This window comes from Meleagris gallopavo, chromosome 1 (genome assembly GCF_905368555.1).
Source record: "Meleagris gallopavo chromosome 1, MGAL_WU_HG_1.1, whole genome shotgun sequence".
NCBI classification, from domain to species: domain Eukaryota; kingdom Metazoa; phylum Chordata; class Aves; order Galliformes; family Phasianidae; genus Meleagris; species Meleagris gallopavo.
This window is the reverse complement of record NC_139404.1, coordinates 35318818-35343289: the sequence shown is the minus strand read 5'-3', so window position 1 is coordinate 35343289 and position 24472 is coordinate 35318818. Positions and strand designations below refer to the sequence as shown.

General features: G+C 38.6%; 1 protein-coding gene across 5 annotated transcripts in view; it reads right to left on the bottom strand.

Moving 5' to 3' along the window:
• Positions 1-24472, bottom strand: part of CNOT2 (CCR4-NOT transcription complex subunit 2) — a 92396-nt gene that overhangs the window by 36976 nt on the left and 30948 nt on the right. The window contains exons 1-3 of one of the 5 annotated variants that reach the window (XM_085221226.1): positions 21619-21634; positions 2556-2678; positions 1482-1529 (exon numbers count right to left, since the gene is read on the bottom strand). In XM_085221226.1, coding sequence (XP_085077352.1) covers positions 1482-1529; positions 2556-2666 — 159 coding nt within the window. In that variant the 5' untranslated portion in view covers positions 2667-2678; positions 21619-21634. Of the gene's footprint in view, positions 1-1481; positions 1530-2555; positions 2679-21618; positions 21769-24472 lie in introns of those variants that run through there. The other 4 variants (XM_085221221.1, XM_085221215.1, XM_085221245.1 and 1 more) reach the window with 4 other exon arrangements.

The window sequence follows — 24472 nt, the reverse complement described above, 5'->3', positions numbered from 1 at the left end:
CTTTCCCCCTACCCCCCACCTTTTTCAGATAGTTTCTAGATGCTTTTTCAACCCTAGTAAATGAAGAACTATTTCTTAACACAATATGATAAAAAATAAATAAATAAATAAAATCTCTGACCTAGGTGTTAAAACAAGCTACAAAAAACTCCTGAAAAAACTCTCAACCCAATAAAATTGTGTATGTGACATCACTGTATCTGACCTGAAAATGATGCCTCTTCACAGAAGGGTTCCTGGCTTATGAGAACTTTATGCAAAATATTATGCTTGCAGTAACTTGAAGAACTTTACGGGATAACTGAAGCATATGACTGATCAGGGGTTCATATGTATAGATGGAGTATAGTTGGAGGAAAAAAAACAATTTTTTTTTTTTTTTTTAAAGACTTGCAGCTAAAACCCGCCACACGTTAAACTAAGCTTTACCTACTCTGAGTAAAGACATAAGAAACTGAAAATGAAAAAACAGAATGATTTAAATTGCATAAAATTACATATACACAATTCTACTATATTTAAAGAAATATTTAAAATTGTAACATTTTTTCTTTTCAATAAGGACTGCAGTTACAAAGAGACGATGTATGCTAGGTTTTAGACTTTTTATTGCCAACTGTCTGATTATATAAGTGACTGTAGCCTCATTTTCCCCAAGAGGTCCTCTACCTTAGTTTTTCTCCACACTTGCATACTGTATTTCCATCTAAGTGTCAAGTAAGGAAGACTGAAAAATGTTCCAGGATCAAGAACGCCAGAAGTTTTTCCCCACAGGTGTTCATAATGCTGCATCCAAATTTTGTAACGTGATTCCTCAATAGCTTACACACTGGAAATTCTGAGCAAACTTCTTTTTGTCTGTCAGTACTAAGCGTTATCCAAACACAAACGCAGTCGAGAAATTGATTGTGTCCTCATAAAGAGAACACCATCTTTCATACAATTTCAGTTTAGAAAGTATTTAAATACACCGTCATTTTTCATTGGAAAAGGTTTTCCAAAGTCGCAAAATTGGTGGGACAGCAACAAGAAAGCCGAAGACAACCATCTTTGCAGACGTTCTCATTTGTTGTGAGCCAAATGAAACAACAAAACAACATAAAATACATACAATACACTTAGCTATACGTAAGTGCTCAAAGGTGCACAAGACAATGTCAATATCACCACTACATATTTATTTTCATCACCTTTTAAAAAAGTTGTTACAAAAGCATGTAATAGCTTAAGACTTTATAAGCATAAACTCAGGAAGTTGTAATGGTCAGTAACGAAGCTACACAGAAAAAAAATTCCTTAGCAATTATTTGGAAACAAAACTTTAAGACGCTTCTGCAAAAAATGACTCTTCCATCTCCTCCTGTTGGTATGACATCATTCTTCTCTGCCAACTACAGCCGCTTCTATTCCCCATTTTGTCCACTTCTCCCATAAGATTTCAGGATTTCTTATTTGTCATTCCTGGTGACTGGAACACCCACCTTCCTTCTCTTGAAGTCCCATTCTAAGATCCACTTCTGCAACATTGCCTACAGAAAGAGTAGGCAACTAAAACACTCATACTCTATGTCAACAATGTGCCAAGCATCAGCTTTCACTGTAGACTGTGCAGCATAGTGTCTCACTTTACCTTTCTGGCCACATCTTACATGGCTTCTCCCTACACGTATCAAATCTAGTATAGAGAATTTACTAAGTGAAAACCAGTTAGTGTCTGGTTAGCACTAGTATCTGAGAGTCTCCCTGCACCTTTAGGTACTTACAGAAGAGAAAGCACGTTCAATGTTACACATATTGCATTGTGCTTGTGTGCATCTGTGGTATGTACATGTATGTAACGGACAAACATGAAAAGAATAGCCTTTTTTTTTTTCCATTGTAAAATGTTCCAATCATTTGCTAGCTCACCTGAACTTTCTCATCAAGCTCATCAAAACAACTTTAATTAAACAGAGGTGGAACATATTGTTTAAGCATTTTTGGTTTTGCTTAGAAGCCATGACACTAAACCTACTTCCTCTTATCCTTGAAAATTTTGATTCAATTTAACTAACAGCCTACAGAAAATGTCTATGTTTACATAGTCCAGAGTCCATAACACCATGGTCACTCTGGTATTAAACAGTTATATGCATTACAAAAGGAAAAAATGTTTAAAAATGGTTGATTCTGTGACTTTCTTCCATTACAACAGGGAGTGATGCCTAACTTAGACTACTTGAGCAGATAAACAAGCTGTGCAAGGCACTGTCAAAAATGACCACTGAAGACGAAAAATGCAAAAATGCAACAAAACAACTTAGACAACACATACCTACTAGTTATAATCAATGATCTAGTTAAAGTTACAAATACAGTTTTCAAAGATGAAAAAATAAAGCCTTGGCAAGGCTATGATTGAAGTTTTCTGATCATAAATACTAAAACTAAAACAACTGCCACTGAAAATAGTTATACACAGCTTAAAGCTTGATGAAGCCTTTCCTTACATACATTTAACATGCTTGAAACTACCTCGCTATTAAAAAGGGGGAAAACAAGCTTATTCAACTTACATCTTTTTCTGACCGATGTGGGAACATCGATGATTGGCTGTAGTACATGTTTTCATCATGGTAGTCACCATCAACCCCCTCTACAAACTTCTTCCTTGAAGCACCAAACATGCTGTTTGTCACCTAAAGAAAAGAAATGATATGTAAGATTGAGCTTGCTACACACTTCAATATTATACTTTTAGAATACATGTATGTATGGGACTGTTAAAAAGTTATTCTAGAAAACTGAAAATTCCTCTGTAAATCTTACATAGATATTGCCAGTGTAATTATTCATCCATCCAGGATTTTCAGTGACAGAAATACTTATTTCAGAAGGGACTAGAATGGGAAGTGATTAGATAGTTTGGTTTGCAGAGGAGCGTATGTCCCAGTGCCTTTCACTTATGTTTTAGAGTTACAGAATGTCAGACAACAAGTAATTTTCTCAGTTCTCCCCTTCTCAGAAGAAATACTAAATTAAAAGAAAATACAGGAATGTTTCTTAGAGTGCAACTAAATTTAAAATATATATTATTTATATAAATGTAAATATATAAAAAATAAATATAAATACATAATATATATATATAATATGTTATATATATACATATGGAGACAAGGAAACCATCACAACATCAACATCACAAGTCTGGGGGAAAAAAAAAAACAACAACAACAAAAAAAGCCAACAACTTTCTACTTCACCCTGCACACCGAGACCTATGATGAAGTAAGAGCGGGTTGAGCTTAACCACACTCAACTGTGACATCAAGACTGGCAAAAGTTATTGCAGGCATCCATAGGAAAACACAAGGTTTTATTTTACCCTTAACTCCCTGAGGCACTCACGCACACACACAGCTGCTAAGTCAGGAACTTGAAACTGAAGAAAGAGCAACCATGCAGCTGTTCACAGACCCTAATTCATGAGCAAATTTCCTCCCACAGTAAGGTCATACAATGTCACTACAGGATCTACCACATACAGTGCATACTTATGCACCTGACTTATTTTATTTATGTAAAAACACACACTGCTGTCAAATTTCTAATCTGTCTGGCTACAAAACACTGTGCCCACACAAAGCAGGCTACCATCCAGCAGGTTAATGTTTGAACCACACTCTGGCCGGCACTGTGCAGCCAGCCTAGTTCCTTGTATGGAACAGAAGATTGGAGAGGGGGCAATGAATAGTTCAGCAATCAAAGCTGAACTGCAGCACACCTTCACATGGATGTGTAACATCCTGAAGATAAGGAAGGGAAATTGCAGCTTATGAAATGCTCTGAGCTCGAAGACTTACTGTCATCACTATTGACAGCATTAGCTAAGCATCAGACTTTAAAAGAAAAGCTGCAAGAGGAATTGCTTTCAGCTCAAAACCCTATTATCCACACTGATACAAATTTACTCTGGTATTCCTCATGGCGTGCTTTATTCACATTTCACCTTTACCAACGAAGATTTCTATGCAGTGTTTGGTAACACAGGTGCTCCCATTCTACGAAGAACCCATCTCCACAATTTCAAAGTCACAGCACTTCTGAGTAAAAGTGCTTAGGATGCACACACACTATGGCTATAATCACAGGCCCCAAATGTTCAGCTAAACAAAAGCCTATGCTTTTCTCAGAAAAAAAATCAGGTACACAGACCGCCCATGTCTACAAAAAATTAACCATCTATGACAGGTAAATAAAGGCACGTAAAGGTACTGCACATCTCCAGATGAAACTTGCTCTTTTTTGACCATATAACACAAACATACGGTCCCAAAGTGCTTGAACGCATCCAGCTGACTTTCACACTTGTAGTGAAGCTTTCATTACACTATAAGCATATCCCACTGTGCTAATCCCCTTACAATGCAATTATCACCTACCAGATGGAATGGAGCATTTAACAGGCTAAGGGGATTATCTTGTCCTTTGCTCTGCCTGAATAAAGTGTGGAGAAAAGGGTAGCTGGCTTTCACCATTGCAAAAATGATAACGAAATGTTTGGGTGAAGCTATCCCCTAGCAGCTCAGCTTATCAGCCAACCACAGCTTTTGAAAAGGTAAAAAACACAGTTCCTCACAAGTCCCTAAGGATTTTTCAGAACTCTTAACAATACCTGGGATAAGAGATGACTTTTTTTTTTTGCTAATTCTAATGAAAAGATGTATTAGAAAGCTAATTTTTTTAAGGCATACTCAACACTACCATAAAAATATAAAACTTGTGACCAAAAGCAAAATCAACGAAGCATACACTGTAAGGTACAGACATAATATGTTATTCAGAGCTGCAGTACAGGAACCATAGGTGGGAAACAACAATTCTGTCTCTGACCCCATAAAGCTCTGGGTCTCATTTCTGTAGACATTTACACGTGGTTGGCTACATACATACACAGCCACCATAAAGGCTTCTGAGGCAGTGGGATAAGGTCAGAGCATTGGGACTTGGAATATTTTTAAAGCTAATACAAGGATGCTGGTGTGCCAGAAAATGAAGTCCATACATTGAAAAACTGGAAGATATTTTTATGCTTTCTTTCAAATTAAAAGTGCCTAAGAGATTATTTTCTACACTGATAATTGTTTGAGAAAGCAGCCCAAAAACTAATCAAGATTATGCCCAGAGGACTGACAAAACGCACCGATACTAATATGGAACCTTACAACCGCATGGTTATTAGAAAGAAGTGAAGAAAGCTTTTCATAATTAGAGGGGTAAAATATTGATATTTTTATTGGCAACCCACATTTCTACATGGTGACTAAGAAGATAGGGCTGACAAAACGCAGGGAGCAGAGCAGTTATCAGGATGCAGCTGCAGCAGGGAGAGGGCAAGCCTGAAGGAACCCTGCCCACAACCAGTAACCAGCTGCATTGCAGTGAAGCTCTTCCAGGGTTGGGTAGGGCCTCTGCCTTTTTGTGAGCACTGACATCTTCACAGCAGCCTGAGGGAAGTGCTGTGGGCACTGCAGGTCCCATTGGCAGTCTGGGACTCAGCAGTTTCCCTGAGCTAAGAGGGCTGCCAGCTATTCTCGGGGCACACCACCACTACCCAGCCAGGCAGTCACCAAAGACCAGTGAGCAGGATTAAAGGCTGGAGATGCAGCTGCCATCCGGAGACTGCTTAAGTGCAAACAGTTCTTCTGTGAGCACCAACAGCCAGTTTACCTGCTTCCCAGCAGAAGTCAGTGACAGTAAGTGGCTGGCAAGCCTCCAAGTGAGAGATCCTATCCCTGTGCACAACTCTGTAATGTGACAGAGGGGTTATGCAAAGACAAAGGATTTGCCCGTAATGTAGAAATTACTAAAAATCTCTGCCTTAAGCTGCAAAAAGATCTTTATAATTACTTATAAATGATGCTATGATTGCATATTTCATTAGTTTAACATATTGAAGCAAATAAGTTAGCTTTAAGATACGAAACCAATTCTGTGGCTGCTTTGCAGTACTACTGTAGGTAACATCCAAGGATGGCTCAGCTCAATCATGACATCAACACTGGCAACTCAAAACCAGGAGGACACTGCAACATCTCCCTGGAGAACGAATGTTTTTAGTTTTGTACAGAGCAGAAAAATCAATCACTGAGTTACAGCTGACTTAACTCCTCATCATTACAAGAGCTGAGAACCATATGAAATAATACAAATTTAAAAACAAACAAGCAAACAAACCACTTAAGGAGTTTTGGCAGCACCTCCTCTGCCCTGATCCTGAAATGACAACAGGGTTTGCCAACATGCACACTGCCACTGTGTGAGAGCACAACTCCAGGTTACAATCTCAGCCTGATGTTTTGTAGTTTCTGCCAACCTACAGCCCAGGCCTTCTGATGCTGCTATTTAGCTCTTAGCAAGCTAAGTCAACAATTCGCTCTATTTTTATTTCCCATTACAAATCAATGCTTTCAAATAAGGTAAGATACTTGAAGTGTCTACGAAGGTATGTCTCAATGTGCCTTTCAGTGGAAAGCAAGTGTCAATTCAATTAAGTATCAAACGTCACACACACCGGTAACCACCAAATCAATGTGCAACTTGAATCAGAACAGAATTTGTAATTCCATCAGTTGGTACATCTAGAAGACAGCATAAATCTTATTTATCAGAAAAGCTAACATTTATGACCACACTTCTTAATGTCAGAAATAATTCCAATTTGGCACAAAGTGGAACTGATACACAATAGAATACATACTACTAACTTGTTTGACAAAAAAAGATCTCCCAAACCCCAGCCCTCTGGTGGAATATGTTAAGAGTTATTTAAAAACAGAACAAAGCACAAAATGTACATGAGCACAAAATTTAAAATATATATATCTCATTTTCAGGATGAAAGAGAAACAGAACTTGAAGTTGAGACGCCCCTGTTCCTTCATTTAATTTCACAATCACAACCATTCAGTTTCTCCAAGATGATGCTAATAGAGCATTCTCCATGCTTATAGCATGGTCTTCTTTCAAATAACTTTGTAGTATCAACTGTATGTAAACATGGAAAAAGCACTTCATTTCTTTCATACACAAAACGAGCACAGGTTTGTACAATAAAATACGTATTTTGTCCATCTTCAAAGGCTTTATCTTCTTCTAATTTACTTAAGTATCTTTAAGTTAAAATTCCAGAAATATGAAAGACTGAAAGGAAGACCACAGTATAATTGAGAAACAAGTCTACCAATAACCCCGAGGGTTGCACAGCCTTTAGAACAGTGTTTGTGTCATACAGCTGATAGATTCTTTTTCAAATTCAAGGAACACTGTGGAAATCAGCAGCCATAAAGCAACTCTGTCACTTACAGACTGACTTAAGTCAAGGTTCAAAGCACTTCAAGACACAACCTGTCTCCTTAAAACACTGCATGGTTTTTCTCTCAGAAAGGAAATGATATAACAGATGATATACGCAGCAACTTCTATGCTGCAACTGAAGACTGAAATTTTGAGCGTGAAGGAAATAAAGGGCATTTAATTATTATTTCAGACTGTTCTACACTTTTATTCTCAAGAATAGCTACCTACAAGCTATAGTTTTCCAAGTGTTTGCTGGTTTGCTGGAGTATAACAACACTTTGAAAAGCTTCACTAAAACCATGCATCTCTGCAAATGCAACAGTCACTAACATCAAACAAGCCACAGAATTTCCCCTGACAAAGACCTTGACCTTTAACTATGCTTTGCTGCTATGAAATGAACATTTTAAAACTGTCCTGAAATAAAACAATACAGGAGGAACAAGAAAAATAACTTGCGCTAAAATAGAATAATAGTCATCAAAATCACTACAGCTAAACTTGAAAATTTAGAATGTGAACAGCTCCAATGGGTTTCATGACGTGGCTGACATCTCACACATTCCGGGACAGATGTCCTGCAGGTTCTGCACCCTCACACCACAGGCCTGGGATTTGCAAGATGAAAGAAACCAACAGTGATTGGGGACATGACTCTTCCTAAGCCTTCCACGATCTGATGAATGAACTGTACTCTCAAAGAGAAGATAAAGAATAAGAAATAATCTTTGGGCAAGCTATAATATAAAGAAACACACACAGGAGAGACATTTCAAAGATGTGAAAAGTAGTAAGTGGCCAGCCAAAGTCACCAGAAGAACAAATAATCTAGCACTCCATCAGGACTGGCCATAGAGAAAGCAAGAAGCTGCCAAACCCATTCTGTGTTCCTCAGTGATGTGACCTAAGGAGACACAGCAGTGTGTCTTCTGCAGACATACTACTGAAGTGCCAAGTTCTGACTAACAGCACACGTGTACCTCACACTGCAAAATGTGTCAACAGAGCCAGTAACCAAAAAAAAGTGAACAATTATACTACTACATTCCACCAGCCACACAAAATGTGAGCACACGTACCCAATTTCTCCCCCCTTGATGCCTCCAGCCATTTGTAGGATTTATAGAAGACTCAGATGGGTTCTAAACTAGATTTAGCACAGTACTTCTGAGTTAGAATAATAGTCATCAAGATCACTATAGCTAAACTTGAAAATTTAGAATGTAAACAGCTCCGAGTTATACACTGGAGGCCTGTGAAATGGCCTTCAACTCATACGTGTCGCCACAAAGATGGTAGTTTAAAAAGAAGTGACAATTGTGCCAGTAGCTTACACTGTATGTTGGCTGAAATAAACAAAATCCAATACTACTTTTAGTATGTATGCATTGGAAAAACAGCAATGTTTTTATTTGAAAAAATTATGTACTAGCACACTCTTGTCCTCTACTTATGTACTACTCACAGACACTGTATATATAAAACTAATTTAAAAAATGTTTTCAGTTGATGACCCACCAAGATAATTATCAGCTAAACATACACTGTATCACATTAACGTCTGCATAATAATTTTTTTTATCATTTGGGGGCTATTCCATCAAATAAGAAATAAGAAATCAATCATGCTAAGAAAGCAAATGTAATTAAAATTAACTACAGAAAACAAAGAAGCTGCTTAAATACCTACATTGTTAAGGGAAAACAAAATAAAATCTAACAAACAAGGACTTAAAATAACCAATAGGCAAACTTGAATTTCTAGCAAACAATTATAGTACACCCTTTAATGTTAACAAAATATCAGTTTTCAAGGACAACAGTCAGAGTCTTAAAAAGAAGAGATTCGGCTGCTGAGTTTAGAAACAAAACAACAAAACCCACAAAATACACATCAATTTCAGTTTACGGGTCACCTGGGTCTTTTGGCCTACCTACACCATGAACATGCTCTTATTTTAATAAAAACAATAAGAAAGAAAATTACAAGAAAAATTAATGAGGTCATGAAACAATGAATCACAGTATTGCCTAACTCAGTTCTGTATAGATAATCATCATATCTGCTTCCAATATTCTCATAACAACTGTAGTTTTACAGTGACACTTCTCCCAGGCACTCAAGGTTTATTCTGCAAGTCCCTCTCCACTAGAATTTAAGCCTCAGACATACGTAAAACTTCTCATTGGGAGACATCAGAATGATAACTTCATCCCTCATTGTGTATGATAATCTGAAATTCACTCTGTTGTGTAATTCAGAAATGGACTGGCTGACAACTGCTTGCAGTTTTGACTAAAAATTGATTTCACAATTGAACATTTCAATTTGTCAGATGGACTGCATCAGAGATTTTTTTCTGCAAATACAAGTTTTGCTGTATTTCAAAAAGTACCTTCTCACAGCAGATTAAAGATATTCTCTTATTCAGCAAGTTAATCTATTTGAATTTTATCTCGCCTAGACTTCACTTTAAAACAAATAAATGGATAAATAAATAATGCAGGAAAAGGCACTTCAACCATTTGGAAAGTCTAAAGCCTCTCAGATGCACTCTGGAGAGTTGTATGAGCTCTAATAGAGCACATACAATGGTTAAGCCCAGCTTTAAAAGACCAAGAAATAAGCACCGTTCTAAGTCCTTTAGAAATATCCAAATGCTATGGTTTCCTCAAGTCCTCAAAGAAATTGAAATACAGCATTTTTTTTAAACATTGCAAAACTCAGCAAACAGATAAAAATACAGTTCCCATATTCAGCAAATTCAGCTGCTACAAATTCTTCAAACTCACATCGTATACGTACAATGTGAAGTCTGTCTGAATCACACAATCAAAGAATGGCCTGAGTTGGAAGGGATCTCAAGGATCATCAAGCTCCAAACCCACCACCACATGGCAAGGCCACCAACCTCTCCATTTAATACTAAACCAGGTTGCCCAGGGCCCCCATCCAACCTGGCCCTGAACACCTCCAGGGATGGGGCATCCACAGCCTCTCTGGCAGCCTGTTCCAGCACCTCACCACTCTCTCTGTAAAGAACTTCCCTCTGATATCCAACCTAAATCTTCCCTCCTCCAACTTAAAACCATTTCCCCTTATCCTGCCAAGGCTATCCTAAAGGCTGACTTAATATATATATTATATTATATAAATTATATTATATTAATATATATTATATTTTATATATTTTATATATATTTTATATATATTATATATTATATATATATATATCACCTCCAGAAAAGGAGTAATTCCCACTAGTTCCTCTCAGCCACGAGCACTGCATAATGTCAAGACAAAATATTACCACTCCTGTTACATAAGGAGAAGGGAGAAAACCCCAAATGCAAATACTAAAACGAAAACTTGCAGTAATAGGGAAGCAATAGGCTATGTAAATGAATGACAGTCCTGTGACAGAGCAGCAAAAATCAGACTCTGTAAGGGTAAATGCCTTTTGCCAGGACAACAGCAGCCACCTCAGACTTCCGGGCTCTGCAGCCTTCAGCCCCAACTCCAAAGAGCTCAGACAGTGTGGGTAGAAGAATCGCTACCCATAACGTGCAAACATAGGATAATATTTACCTTCCTCAAATGACTCACAGCAGTTCCTGTCTTTTTAGCTACTGCAGAGCAAGTTCTTGACTTAAGGTTACTCATTTGTCAACTGCTACAGCAAGTTAAGAAACAATCCCACCTCCAGATACGAAACCAAAACACTACTGCTCGAAAGTCAACTATTCGAACTGCATCAGGAGTCACTCACTGATTCATTGTCACTACACAGACCCAAGTGTTGTGGTTTTTTGCAGTGGGGTTTTTTTTAATGTTTTTTTTGGTGTTATTTGTTGTTGTTGTTGTTGTTGTTTTTGCCTAAGAAGATAATTTTAAGAAGCATCTGACTTTAGAAATAATACTAAAGTGCACACAAATATAAGTTTCAATGAGGTAACCACTGCCTCAAAGATCACATAGCTTCTGAAATTTTATTCATATCTACATGTACATTCCATCTTCTTGCTAATGCTGATTTCTGACTTTTTAAAGGGACAGGTGTTTTTCCCCTTTGGATAAGAAGGTGTATGCATTACACCTGTCTAAAGAACAAGAGGTTCTAAGATAATTAATCACAGAATATCCCTAGTTGGAAGGGATGTTCAAGGATCACTGAGTCCATCTTCAGCTCCACACAAAATCAAACCATATTACATCTGAGAGCATTGCTCCTTCAACTCCAGCACTTGGGGCCATGCCAACTGCCCTGGGCAGCCCGTCCCATGCCCACCACCCTCTGGTGCAGACCTTTTCCCCAACCCCAGCTGCGCCTCCCCTGACACAGCTCCATGCCGTTCCCTCGGGCCCTGTCGCTGTCACACAGAGCAGAGCTCAGCGCTGCCCCTCCGCTCCCTGTGAGGAGCTGCAGCCGCCATCAGGCCTCTCCTCAGCTCCTCTGCTCCGGGCTGAGCAAACTGAGGGACCTCAGCTGCTCCTCACAGGTCTTGGCCTCCAGACTCTTCATCTTTGTACATCTTTTTTGGACTCTCTCTAACAGTTTTATGTCCTTCTGATATTGTGGCTCCTAAGCTGCATGCAGTGTTCAAGGTAAGGCCGCACGGCAGAGAACAGAGCCGGACAACCTCTTCCTTTGCCAGGCTGGCGGTGCTGGGCCTGGTGCAGCCCAGGGCACAGTTGGCTCCTTTGGCTGCAGGACACACTGCTGGCTCAGATTCATTCTGCTGTCAATCACAACCAAAATACAATACATTTTTTTTTTTAAAGAGTTGCAAAATGTCAGCAGTAAGGCATTCACACAGCCCCTACGTATTCTGAGCCTTAACTGCAGGATCTTCATTTATCCATGGGACAGCTGCAGCTACACAAACAAAAAACAGTGGTATGTATAGTCTTATTCCTTAGGCCCACATGAACTTAAACCCAGCTCCAAAGGGACAAACAAGCAGGAATTTCTCAATTTTTCTTTCTTTTTAGCAATTGCAATACCCAAAAGAAGTATCCAAATGAGTTTTCACAGTATCACTTAAACAGTATATTCCAGTCTATTCTTAAGGAATTGGCCTGGAATTTGCTTCTCTCATCCTGCCTCAGCTTTCCTTCCAAAGCATGTCATTCCAAATCACTACCTATCCTTAATCTGTTCTCTTCTATTCTCAGCTGGCTCCCATTAACTTCACTTTAGTGGCCACGAACAGCAAACTTTCAGAAAATATTTTTCTATGTAGGAAATTGTTAAGTGGAGCACGCATAATTCAGATAATTAGAGAAATTAACCTACTTAAAAAAAATCATACTAAGCTTCAAATTGCTTTCCTCAGAAGCCTGGAACTGTGGCAGATTCTACACACTTCTTATGGAAGCAATAAAAGGCTAGTGTGCCCAAAAAACCATGAACAGAAGGGAGCAGTTCAGGTGGAAGGGATCTACAAAGATCAGCTAGTTCCAACTGCCTTGAATGCATCAGGGCTGAAACTTAAAGCACATTACTGAAGGCAGCATCCAAAAGCCTCTTTAGCACTAACAGACATCTATCACCTCACTAGCAAGTCCCTCCCAGTGTCTGACCACCCTCATGGCATAGAAATGTTTCCTGCTGCCTAGCCCAACCCCCCCCCCCGGCAGCTCTGTGCCATTCGCATTCCCAGGAGCAGAGCCCAGCACCTCTCTCTGCTTCCCCTCCTTAGAAGCTGCAGAGAGCAGTGAGGTTGCCTCTCAGTCTCCTCTCCTCCAGGCTAGGCAGATCAGTGCCCTCAGCCTCTCCTCACAGGAGATGCCTTCCAGCCCCGTTACCTGCTTTGTTACCCCTCTCTGGATGCTTCTAAGGATCCTGGTGTCCTTTTTATAACGTGAAGTCCAGAACTACTGCACGTAACACTCAAGTTAAGACTGCAACACTAAATATAGTGGAAGAATCACCTCTTTTGACCAGCTGGCTATGCTGGATCAGATGACTATTGGGGGTTTAGTTCACCCCAAAATGTGGCTTGTCCCCTTGGCTGCCAGGGCACGCTGCTGACTCATGAAATAAGTCTTAGAACTAATTATATAACTATGTTAGTAGCTTCAGCTGAAAACTCAAAGATGACTGCAAGACAAGGAGGTAAAGCAGATACTGGGAACAAAAAGTTTCAGCTTGATAAAGCTGTTGCAATTTGCATAAGCAGCTGAAAGCAGGGTATTTCAGCAGGGAAATGCCAGTCCACTGTTGATGTATCAGCAGTATCAACCCTGGTTACTGTATTCACCCCCACTGACGGGATGCACTGAAAGCTTGCAGTCCGTTATCTAGCACACACTTCATGGGCTGTGTATGGGCATACAGATGAGGAAAAAAAAAAAAAAAAAAAAAAAAAAGAATCTCAAAGGACATAAAGGAACTCCTATAACGATAATTAAGCAGGTCAAGGGATAATCAGATAAGCAATAAACCAGATTTGAAATCTAATATTTTAACGTATAGAATCCCCAGACAGGATGAGTATGTTTCTTGAAGTTCAGAATGTCTTAAGGGAAAAAAAAGAAATCTTTACCAGGCTTTTGTTCTTCACTGGTATCTGGTAGTCATGACATATTCATGAAGCTTAGTTTTGCTTCCTGGGCTTTTTATGTTTGTTGCTCTTACGAGCGATCAGAACAGGAAGTTAAGCAAGCTGGACTTCTGCTTCACAAGAAAGAGACTCACTACACTAAAGTATGTCTTCTCTACAAGTTACAGCTTCAGTAGCAACACAAATTACCACCTATAATGCTGAGTATCACTCTAGCCAGACAATACCTTTTTTCCAATGAGCCACACAAATAATTCAGACACAGATCAACAGAGATTAACCCAGAAAACAAACCACCTGCTAACCCTGGCCAAGTCTGACAACTGCCTGCATTAGGGTTCCACTTGCAAGGTACAGATAACTGCTCCCAGTACTACAGAAATTAGATAAAGCTTTCATTAAAACAATGCTGCTTTGCTCCTTATTACATCGGTGAGTCCCCTGAAAAGTTGTAAAAAAAAAAAAAAAAAAAAAACAAAACACAGTGACATGCAAAACTTATATTGAAACATGGCGGTCATCATTTTTCAGAATTATGCCCACTGTAACTAATATGCTAATAGCTAATACTTTTCACAGAGAGTCTGTGGCTGTTCCAGAAGCCAACCGTCTCCAAGCTACAACTTACAGAGCTGACAAGAAAGGCTATGTGGAAGACAAATATGAATTTGATGGCCAACTTTATTACAAACAAAGCACCTACTTTTTCAGTGCCTTGAAACAGACAATGATGTGTTACTCTACAAATTAATGTCAGCTTCATTATGCTCTCCCATTTAATGTATATACATTTAGTTATCTGTCAGCCAAGTGTGACATCATTCCTAATTAAATTTGTATATACTTAAGCCTCCAAAATGTAAGACATAACTTCACAAAGAAGTGGTACACAATATATACAACAGTTAAGGTACCTTACTAGTTTTGTGTAATTAAAATCCTTTATTTTCATGTAAAATATATCCCAGTGCTTCAAATTCTTTGCTAAATTTCTTGTATTTTCCAAAACAGAAACTTCCACAAGAGAAAGCTGGCAGTGGGCAGAGAGAAAAACAATGCTCCTAGAAGTCTGAGAGAGGAATCCAGGGGACATAAAAGTGAAGAGCACCAGCAGCAACAGCCCTGGCAGGGCAAAGGACTGGGGCATGGAGTTTTCTCCTTATCCCCTCTTGTCTCAAACCAGCTGGGCTCACAGTCAAGGGAAGGTGGTTGCTGATACAGCAGCAAAGAGACTTTGGAGCAGTTAGTTGGACAGTATCCACATGCCTGTCGGTAAGCAAGCAAGATCAAGCACCCTCTCTGTGACACTGGAACAATGTTCTTTCCTTTTACAACCTAATGTGGTCTCTTGCATCCCATCTGAGCCAAGTGGCTACCAGACCATCTGCTAAGGAGCCCAGATTCCTTTCCCTGTGCTTTCAGTACAAGAAGGGTAACCACTACTCAGGATAGGACACTTCCAAGCTGATTCTGAACAGGCTTCTCTTTTCAAGACTACTGCAGGTGTAGGATTTAGTTGTGGGTTTTGTTGCTGTTGTTCCTCCATCTCCTTCCTCCCCTCCCCCCAAATCTCAAAATCATTGATTCAAACTCTTTTAAACAGCACTACTGCTACCTATTCCTTCCCAGACACAGCCAAAACTTTCATCTTTGATTCATCTAAAACACTGCACTTGAACTTAGAGCAAGTTTCAAAAGCATTTCCTGCAGTTAAGCACTACGTAGTCAGATGAAGACCATCAGCAGAAACAGTAAGGTTTTTTTTCTTTTATTAGATGGAGTTTGTTGACAGTAAGTAACTCCATACAAGGCCCTTTTTCTACTTTACTTTTTGCAAGCAAAAAAATAAGGTTGTTGTTGAAGAATCATAATATAAACTGAAAGAGAGCACAACTAATTCTTAAAAATACTTAGATTATATTCACACATACATTATTATGGTAAGTTGCAGACCATTTGTTTATAGCATCAATAAGGAAGAGGTAATGCTACGGTTTTTATGTTATATTGAACTTAAAGAAAGGTTTTCTTTTAGTTTGTGTTTCCTTTGTTGATTTTTTTGTTGTTGTTGTTATTTTTTTTCTTTTCACCCCAGAGACATTAAAGAAAAATAGAAGCAGCTCAGAATATTCTGGCCAAATGATTCATTCCGCACATACAACACATCAAGCTTCTGTTACCTCTAAATACAGCTAGAAAATTCAAAGCATTAAGAACATTTAACACTGAATTTTTGAAGAAAAATAAATCTTTACGAGCTGCCACGACTTCCTGGCAGCATACTTGCTTCTCAGTGACTCCTCCTCCAGAGGCTGCAAGCACACTGAAGGTACACTCTGCAAAGGCAGAAATGTTTCCCAAGAGCACAGGCGGGTTAAAGTTAAATGCATGTATGGCTTTTTAGCACGTCCTCCTAAAACATACTTGAGGGAGTCTGTGACTGTTCAGGGCAGACCCAAAAATGTGAAGTTAATCAAAGGATAGGAAACTTTTTTTCTTTTTTTTAATGAAAACATTAAGTTGCTTTAGTAAGCACGTTTCTTTAAAGTATTCCAGAGCCTGCTTCTTGTATCCTTCTCACTACAAAGCCAGGCTGTACTGTGATTACAACCATACAGGGTTCAGCCATACAACAAACCATCACAAAACAACTCTGATGTTTTTACATCACATCTAAAGAACAAGGATTCGTGCAGCTTAAAAAATTAAAACAATTACTAAATCTATTTTAAAGATAATGAAAAAGTAGGAGACTTGTTTAATGGTCTGAACTGCAATTTTGCACTGACTTTTTTATTTTCATTTTATTATTGCTTTTCTTAACTTTTTTTCAGTATGTTTTCAAGTGTTAATCTCTTTTCATAAAGAATTTTCCAAGTTAGATCCTGTTCCACGTTGGAAGAGTGATGTTCCTCGCACACCATCACAAATACAAGTACCAAGTAGAATTAGGAAAGTAGTGCAGTGGAAAGACATGATAGATGCATTTACTAATCTTCCACGTGTTGAATTTATACCTATTCAGTCACTCTGTTCACCATTAAGGTCACCCAAAAAACAAATTAACTAGCTGTTACACTCTCATTTAAGCAGGTGGTTGTCAGTCAGATTCTCATGTTGTAAAACTTTGGCTCAGTGAGTACTGTAAACTCTGCTTAAATATCCAAAACTGAAATAACATGTCATTTTTCATCCTAAACCAATTCTCTTTTGGAGTGACAGACTTTATGCCACAACATTATAAAACTGACTGCCAATTTGGGGTAGCTCTAAGCTCAGACTGCAAATGTTGCTTAGACCTGGCCCAAGTCCCAGACATGGGATGATCCCCCTACATCTCATACTTTCCTCCCAGTTTTTCAGAAAACATTGTCATAAGTATTCTGAGCATCAAGACAAAACGTCAATTTTCATTACCCCAACAGCCTGGTAAATCCAGCAACAATACAGTACTGCCTGTTTTTCTGCTCTCAATAAGGTATTTCATCAAAAATTGGATCACTCAGCCTTCAAATAAGATATATAGTCTTGCTCACAATAGAAGTTTTGTTTTTGGTGAAGTGTTTGCAGAATCAAGACCTCAACTTTCATTTTTTCTTTCCCTACAGTTGGTTTCATAAAATTCAAAAATTATTCCTGGCCAGTGACATTATTACACTTTCATCTAGGGTTGCAATAGCAAAGCACTCCCATCAATTTTAGTCTCAACACACTTTCCCAGTATTGCAGATGGGAAAAATGTAAGAATTTAAATCACGATGCTACAATCTGATGCCAAATTCTTTCAAGTCTTCTCAGGGTCAGCCAAGTCCTGGAAGAAGTTCTTGCTTCTTAAATGACATAATCCTTCCCCCCACCCTGCACGATTCTGAAGCAGGAATCTTAAAAGTTTTGCTTTTAAAAGGAGACGCAGTTCCAGCACTAAATCTTGTTCAGGAAAGATAACTGGATGGAGAGAGAATAATTTCTTCACCACATTTCAGACATTAAAATAAATTTCAGATAACACTATTTAATTTATCTATGTATTAAACACACAGAAAAAGGAAGTTAAGATTTGCACTCAAAATCCAAATTAATACTTCAAAGGCACGGGTATGTCTTCTCTGAGCAGCAGCCTAATAAGAATATGAAAGGTGCTACGTTTTGTCGTGAATCTATGTTCTGAATAACTGGAAGCAGTTAGGAGTTACATAAATTGGTAATGTAACTATTTTCAAATTAAACAAAACATCACCCACATAATACAGCTCTTTCCAACAACTGGGAATATGCATCAACTAGCTCTCAAAAACTCCAAGCAGCAAAAGCACTCACAGGTACTGAAGCATTCTTTGGGTTTCATTCCCCTCCTTACTGTCATTGCTTTTAAAGATGTGACTCTGAATCTCTCTGGTGCCATAAGCTTCTGTACTGCATCGTTTATTAAGTGTATCCTTTATCACTTTTGTTACCCCTCCACTTCATTTCTGAAAGGGAAGCTATCAAAATACTTATTCCTACAAAGAAAAACGTTCCTGGAGACAGCTCACTAACAGCTCATAGAGAAGCACTGTGCAGAATTTACAGCTTCCAACAGCTAATTGTTAATAAGTGTTTTTTTAGTTCTGTTCACCACTGCATAGAGTTCATCTCCAAAGTTAACTTAGAAACAACAGCACCTTTAATGCACACTGTTTAGAATAAAATACCTTTAAAAAAAACTTTATATTGTCTTCTCTATGCATATTACATCAAAAGTATAATGTTTATTAACGAGGAAAAAAAAAAACGGTAGATAACCTACATTTAAAATGGAAATGCTGGAAAAAAATGGAGCTTCATATGATTTCTTGGAAACCAAATTTAAACAGTTCTTAAGCAAACTCGGTTACAGGGAAACCCTTATCATCAAACTTGGAGATTCCTTGAAGGAACAATACGTTGCATCAGAATTTTGTTAAATAACTGCAAAGAAAAGCCCAAATGACTCACGACACTGAATGATCTGATTAAAGCTTTGAAAGCAAAGAAGGCAATGCAGCTACCCTACTGGTGGCTGGAGGAAGCAGTTTACTTCATTCAGAAGTGGTGTTTGAGAACAGGAATGCTGTTCAAGAAGTTCTAAAATGAGCTTTTAAACAATACCAAGACTGTTGTGGGGCAAAATACAAATTTGTGATTTGCTGTAGCCTGCGGTTATAAAAATTTGATGGTAAGCAAGTTATTTGGATTTTGATGTGAAGAAGTCTTCCACACATTCAGTGAGCGATTCTTACAGTGAGGGGATTCACTGCAGCAGGAATCATCACTTGCATCACTGAGCAGGATATTCTCCATAAGACATAAGGTTTCACAGCAGCAAGTCTGCTGACACTGTACTGCTCTTGGCTAACAAGTGAAAGTGTCACTGAATGGGCTTGTTATATGATTGCAGAATACCACACCACAGGGAATGGGTTAGGACGGTGACATTACCTTAACTGCTAAGAAACTGTATGCTGAGGCCAAAGCACTAAGGAATAAAGCACTCTGTTTTCCAAAGTTGTCCAAATTCACTTTATCAAAAGGATGAACTCTTGACAACTGCTGGTGATGGACAAGAACGCTGAAAAAAGTCCAACAAGCATGGATTGCATCCACTAGTGGATCGAACTGGGGTGATACCTTAGTTCCTAAGGGCTGCTGACAGGTCACAGAATATGAACAGCAACCTAAACCCCTGATTTATTCATGCTAGGATATACTGAAATTAGCAGGACATCCTGCCCAACCATGCACAGCCAAGCAGTACGTGCAGGTTTGTTTTTCCTTTACCTGTCCCTTCGCCTCCACATTGGGAAACTGCAACAACAACAACGAAGTATATTTAAATTCACAGATCCTAAAATAATATTTGCTGTTACTTTCACGCTCCTCAATAAAAGTGCAAACCCTCAACCTATAATTTCATTTGGAAGAACTTAAAATATTGACTAATGCCCGTTAATTTATGTTTTGGGTACTAAAATAAGTGTTCTATGAGACAACAGTGCCAAAGGAACAGAATCTGCCATGAAAAACGTACAGAGACGAGGTGCAGGACTTGAACTGCCAAGAAATAAATGAACAGATAGATAAATTTGTTAAGCTTTAGAATAAATGCTTAGTTAACTGGTTGGGGTGTGCATAGTGCTAGTTAAGCACGTTAAACTGGGGAACTATAAGACAGAAGCTGTAAAAGAAAACTTGTAAGTTTCTACTTTACTTCTACAGAACAAAATATTTCAACGCGCATTTTAGTATACAACGACCTTGAATTTTAGAGGAGCTCTGTATCCTTTAAGCATTCCTTTTTCTGGATTTCCTGTGAAGTCTCGTCCAATTCATTGTCAAAAGACTGAGATGAAGCTGCTTAAGCCTTTCACTTTCAGAGTAGAAAGTGTATCCTTATTCATTTCTTTCCTCCTTTTGTTATTGTTTTCCAGTTTAACAGGTTTGTTGTTGTTTGTTGTTTTTTTTTTTTTTCTCCTAACCACAATTCTGATGACTTTCAGGAAAAACATTTCTCAAATCTCAGTTATTTCAAGTGACCCAACAAACTTCAAGAAAAGAAAAGCAGGGGCTTAACTTAAAAATTCATGATAACACAGAGGAAGTCCCCCTTTGGGAACTTAGTGACTCCCAACAGTTCTTATCTTTGCACTGTATTCATACTTGTTAATTCTCATGAAAAAAGTGAGCATGGTGCACTGTTCTTGTAGAGAACAGCACGCAGCTCCTCACTGAGCTTGCTACATTCTTCACATGCATTCCCTAAGAACTACAAACTTCTATAATTAAGTGGTCATTCCCTTTACATGAAAGTTTATGGTTTGTTTCTCCCTTTACTCTAGTATATACTCATACAGACTGCTACATCCTCTACATCAGGGTTTCTGAAACATCAGGATCATTCTTGTCCAAAGCACCAGGCTTTTTTTTGATTACTAAAAAAACCCACAATGGAAAACATTCTTACAAAAGCATCCCTCTGTCCTATGTTCTGCTCTAAAATACCTACTTTTAGGGAAAGAAAACACACGGTAGGTACAGCCTTCTATGAGAAGACTCTGTAAGATTCCTTGTAAGTGTCAGAGACAATGAAAAAGAATAGAAAGAGAAGACTGCAGACCTAAAATAGATTTCCTTTACAAGACAAAGCCATTTTAACACTACAGAAAGAAGAGAGCTGACGACTATACGCAATAAATGAATGACTTCATGTATGAATCCGGTATTTCAAAACAGGTCTGTCTGGTACTGCTTTATAAAGTATTAGATCTAGCCCAAATTTAAATAAGCAGGGCTGAGCAGCCACTCCTGAATCACATGAGTAGGAGCACACAAGCTATACCAGTCCTTCATCCCCATGCCCTGATGTCTGTATTTGTCTCAAGAAGAGATTCTATTGCCTGTTTCAGAATAAGTAAATTCATAAACAATGCAAGTCACCCATCTGCCTAATCACAGCAGTTAAGATGGTCTGTCTTCCTGGCACAAGGCTACCTGAAACTACGAGCTTCAAACTTCTGGTTAGCAGTTTGCATGTTCTAGTGTACTTTAATTGCTGGCTCACGTAACAGAGCCCTCACCTAAATGCAAAATTGTAATCCCACACTACAGGCTGCTCAGGCCTTAGCTTCTTTCAAGCAAGCCTCAGAAGCTACAAGTGAGAAGGCATGCTCTCTAATGGGGAGGTAAACTACTTACCCAGCTTTGCTCTATGACAGCTAAAACAACCTGGAGATCTCCTTGGAAGCAAAAGCAGCACACAGATACATTATTTTCAGGCACAAGAAACCAACTTGAGCTAAGCAGAAGTTTTTCCCAGCCCATCTGCAACACTGGGACAGGAGCTGGGAGCGCAAAGGAGGGAAGCACACAGTCACATTTTCAAACCCCAGAAAGGAAAGCTGAGCGCAACAACACATGGCAAGTGGAAGAAAAAACTCCTGAGAAAGACTTCTGGGACTTCCCGCACTATAGCATTAAATTCAAACATGCATGCACCAAAATGTAAAACAGAGTAATCACAAAAGCAAGCTGTTCTCCAGGCTGACCGCCTCCGATGCTCATCTTACTTTAATGAGTTTTAAACATGTCATGACACGTTACTGGGAACTTGCCCACACTCCCTTCACTTGCTGTTTGCAAAAACCCAGAAGCTAACGCCTCAGTTTTTAAACTTTGTGTCTTTCAGACCACGTTTTTCTCCCCCAATAATTTGTAAGCTCTAATTAGTTCACAACCTGCAATCTGTTCTTTTTCCACTTGGAGCAATAAATTTTACTTTTAAAATGGTGTTAATACCTGTTCAGAAACGTTTATTTTTTCCCCTTCCACTTTTTAAGTCACAAATAGAAAACCCAACCACATTATAAAGTTTCTAGGTTTGTGACTTCCACTAAAAACTGAAGCCACTGACTCTGTGCTGTCACGATACAACAACAACCGCCATTCAACTCAACTTTCCATCTTCAAAGACAACTTTACTCAATTAAATGCAATGCTGTTCTAAACTAGCCTATATAATTTAACATGCAATTCATGGAAAAAAAAAAAAAAAAGATTTGGGTTTTTTGAAGGTTGGTTTTTTTTTAGTTTTGTTTTTTGTTTTTTAGTTTTTACCCTTTGAGATGAAGAAACCACCAAGGTTTTCCATTAATAAAACATTAATTTGCTGAGCAAACTATGTAAATGTGAAAAAATGTAGCTGTCATCAATATAGCAAAATGCAGAATTCACCTCTCCCTGCTCAGTACTACTACTGCAAAGTTACAATCGTGAAACCCCGAATAATTTTTACCATGATTAGAAAATACTGTAGAACAGAAGAATTTACTGAAACGTAGCAATTATTGCACGGTATTTTAATGCATTAAGTGTAACAAAACACTGACAGTCAACACGTTACTGAAGCTACATTCAAGCACAGGGAAGCTGTCAGGAAGAACCCCATTTACAAATCTTCAAGAAAAAAACTTGCACCATTTTAAAAATCACATACAAAGGTAAACACAATTGTTTCAATTTCTTCTTAGTGCACAGACTCAAACATTCATCATTCCCAGATACTTTTAAACAAAAATCTCATTATGCGAGTGCTGAACACATTACCAGCACTTCAAAGCTCTTCCTTTCAGTACCTCCTCCTTCACTGCACCGCCTTTTTAAAGAGCAGAATCGTTGTTTTGATGGCTCTCCCTCTCCCCTAGAACAAGGTTCTCCTCTAGGAACCGTAAGTGCACTAAAAATAGCCACCTACCTACACTGCTCTTTTGCCCATTAATTTTTTGTCTCTGCTGAGGAAAGCAAATTTTGACCAATGAACACTTCCTGTAAATGAATTAGATTAATAAAACATTACTAGTACCAAGATACTGTTACCTTCCAAACTTCACACAATTCCTATTGTTCTACAAACGGAAAAAAAATCCCTTTCAATGCACTTCGTGAACCAAAATTAATAAGGTTAAAATAAGAGACTTCTAAATGGAAAGGCTCAGATGTCTTGATTCCTTCAAGTTATTCTAAAAATAATACAAAATTAGTCACATAAGAAAACCACATCAGGCACCACAAGCATCCCCCAAATTACTTTTTAATTGTGTGCATCTTTCTGCTAACCCCAGTAATGCTTGAATGTTGGCTGACTCTTTCTATTATCCAGCTTCAAGGCAGCTTTGTCTCCTTAGAAGAAACAGGGAGATGCTTCCAAGCCACCCTTGAGACAGCATGGGAACAATCACAAATTCACGCTTCAGCAGTTTTCAGAGATGACTGGAGAAACAAAAAACAAAAACAAACTGGAGGAGCAGAATCCATGTTTCTAAATCTGAAGGAGATGGAAGGAAACCAGAAGAGTTCCTGACAAAAGTTGCGGTTCACTGAAAAAGTAATGGGAGAGGGAAAAAAAAAAGACAAAAAGACAAAAAGAAAAGAAATGAGGCAGACAGAGATTCTGACCTTTCAGGATGTTCAGAACTTCAGAACCTCTGTGTTCTGGCTTCAAGTGGTCCAGGAAATGTAGGGTTACATCAGAGAAAAAGTACATCATCCAAGTCTTATGCATGGAGTGGTATTGTAGGACCCTGGGCTAGTGAAATAACCAGTTCCCCCATACAGAGACAGAATTATATCTCACTGCTCCAAGAAGCCAAAGGGCATGTTCACACTGCTGAGTAGTGCCCCGAAGAGGCCCAGCACAACCAGCTGTGCTACTGCGGCTACAGGACAAAAAAGGAAGTTCCCTTCCTCAACAAGTAAACTTCTTGGTTATCCACAGCGTTTGGTATCTTTTCTATTTTGTCCAGTAAAAATACAGTGTGTATCACTGAAAACTTACAAATAGATCCTTTCCATGTGACAAGGAACTAGATCCCTAGGGAACACCAGCACCATAAGACAAAACTTCAGAGTTTCCAAGACCCCCTTCTGTCTTAAGCTCACAAACAATCATTGGAAATGCTGGTTTCTTTATCTGTCTTACAATCCTGCACTTCAAGTTCTAACATCTGTACACTGGACAATATTTTTTTCTGATGCTAGATCCAGACTGCACTAA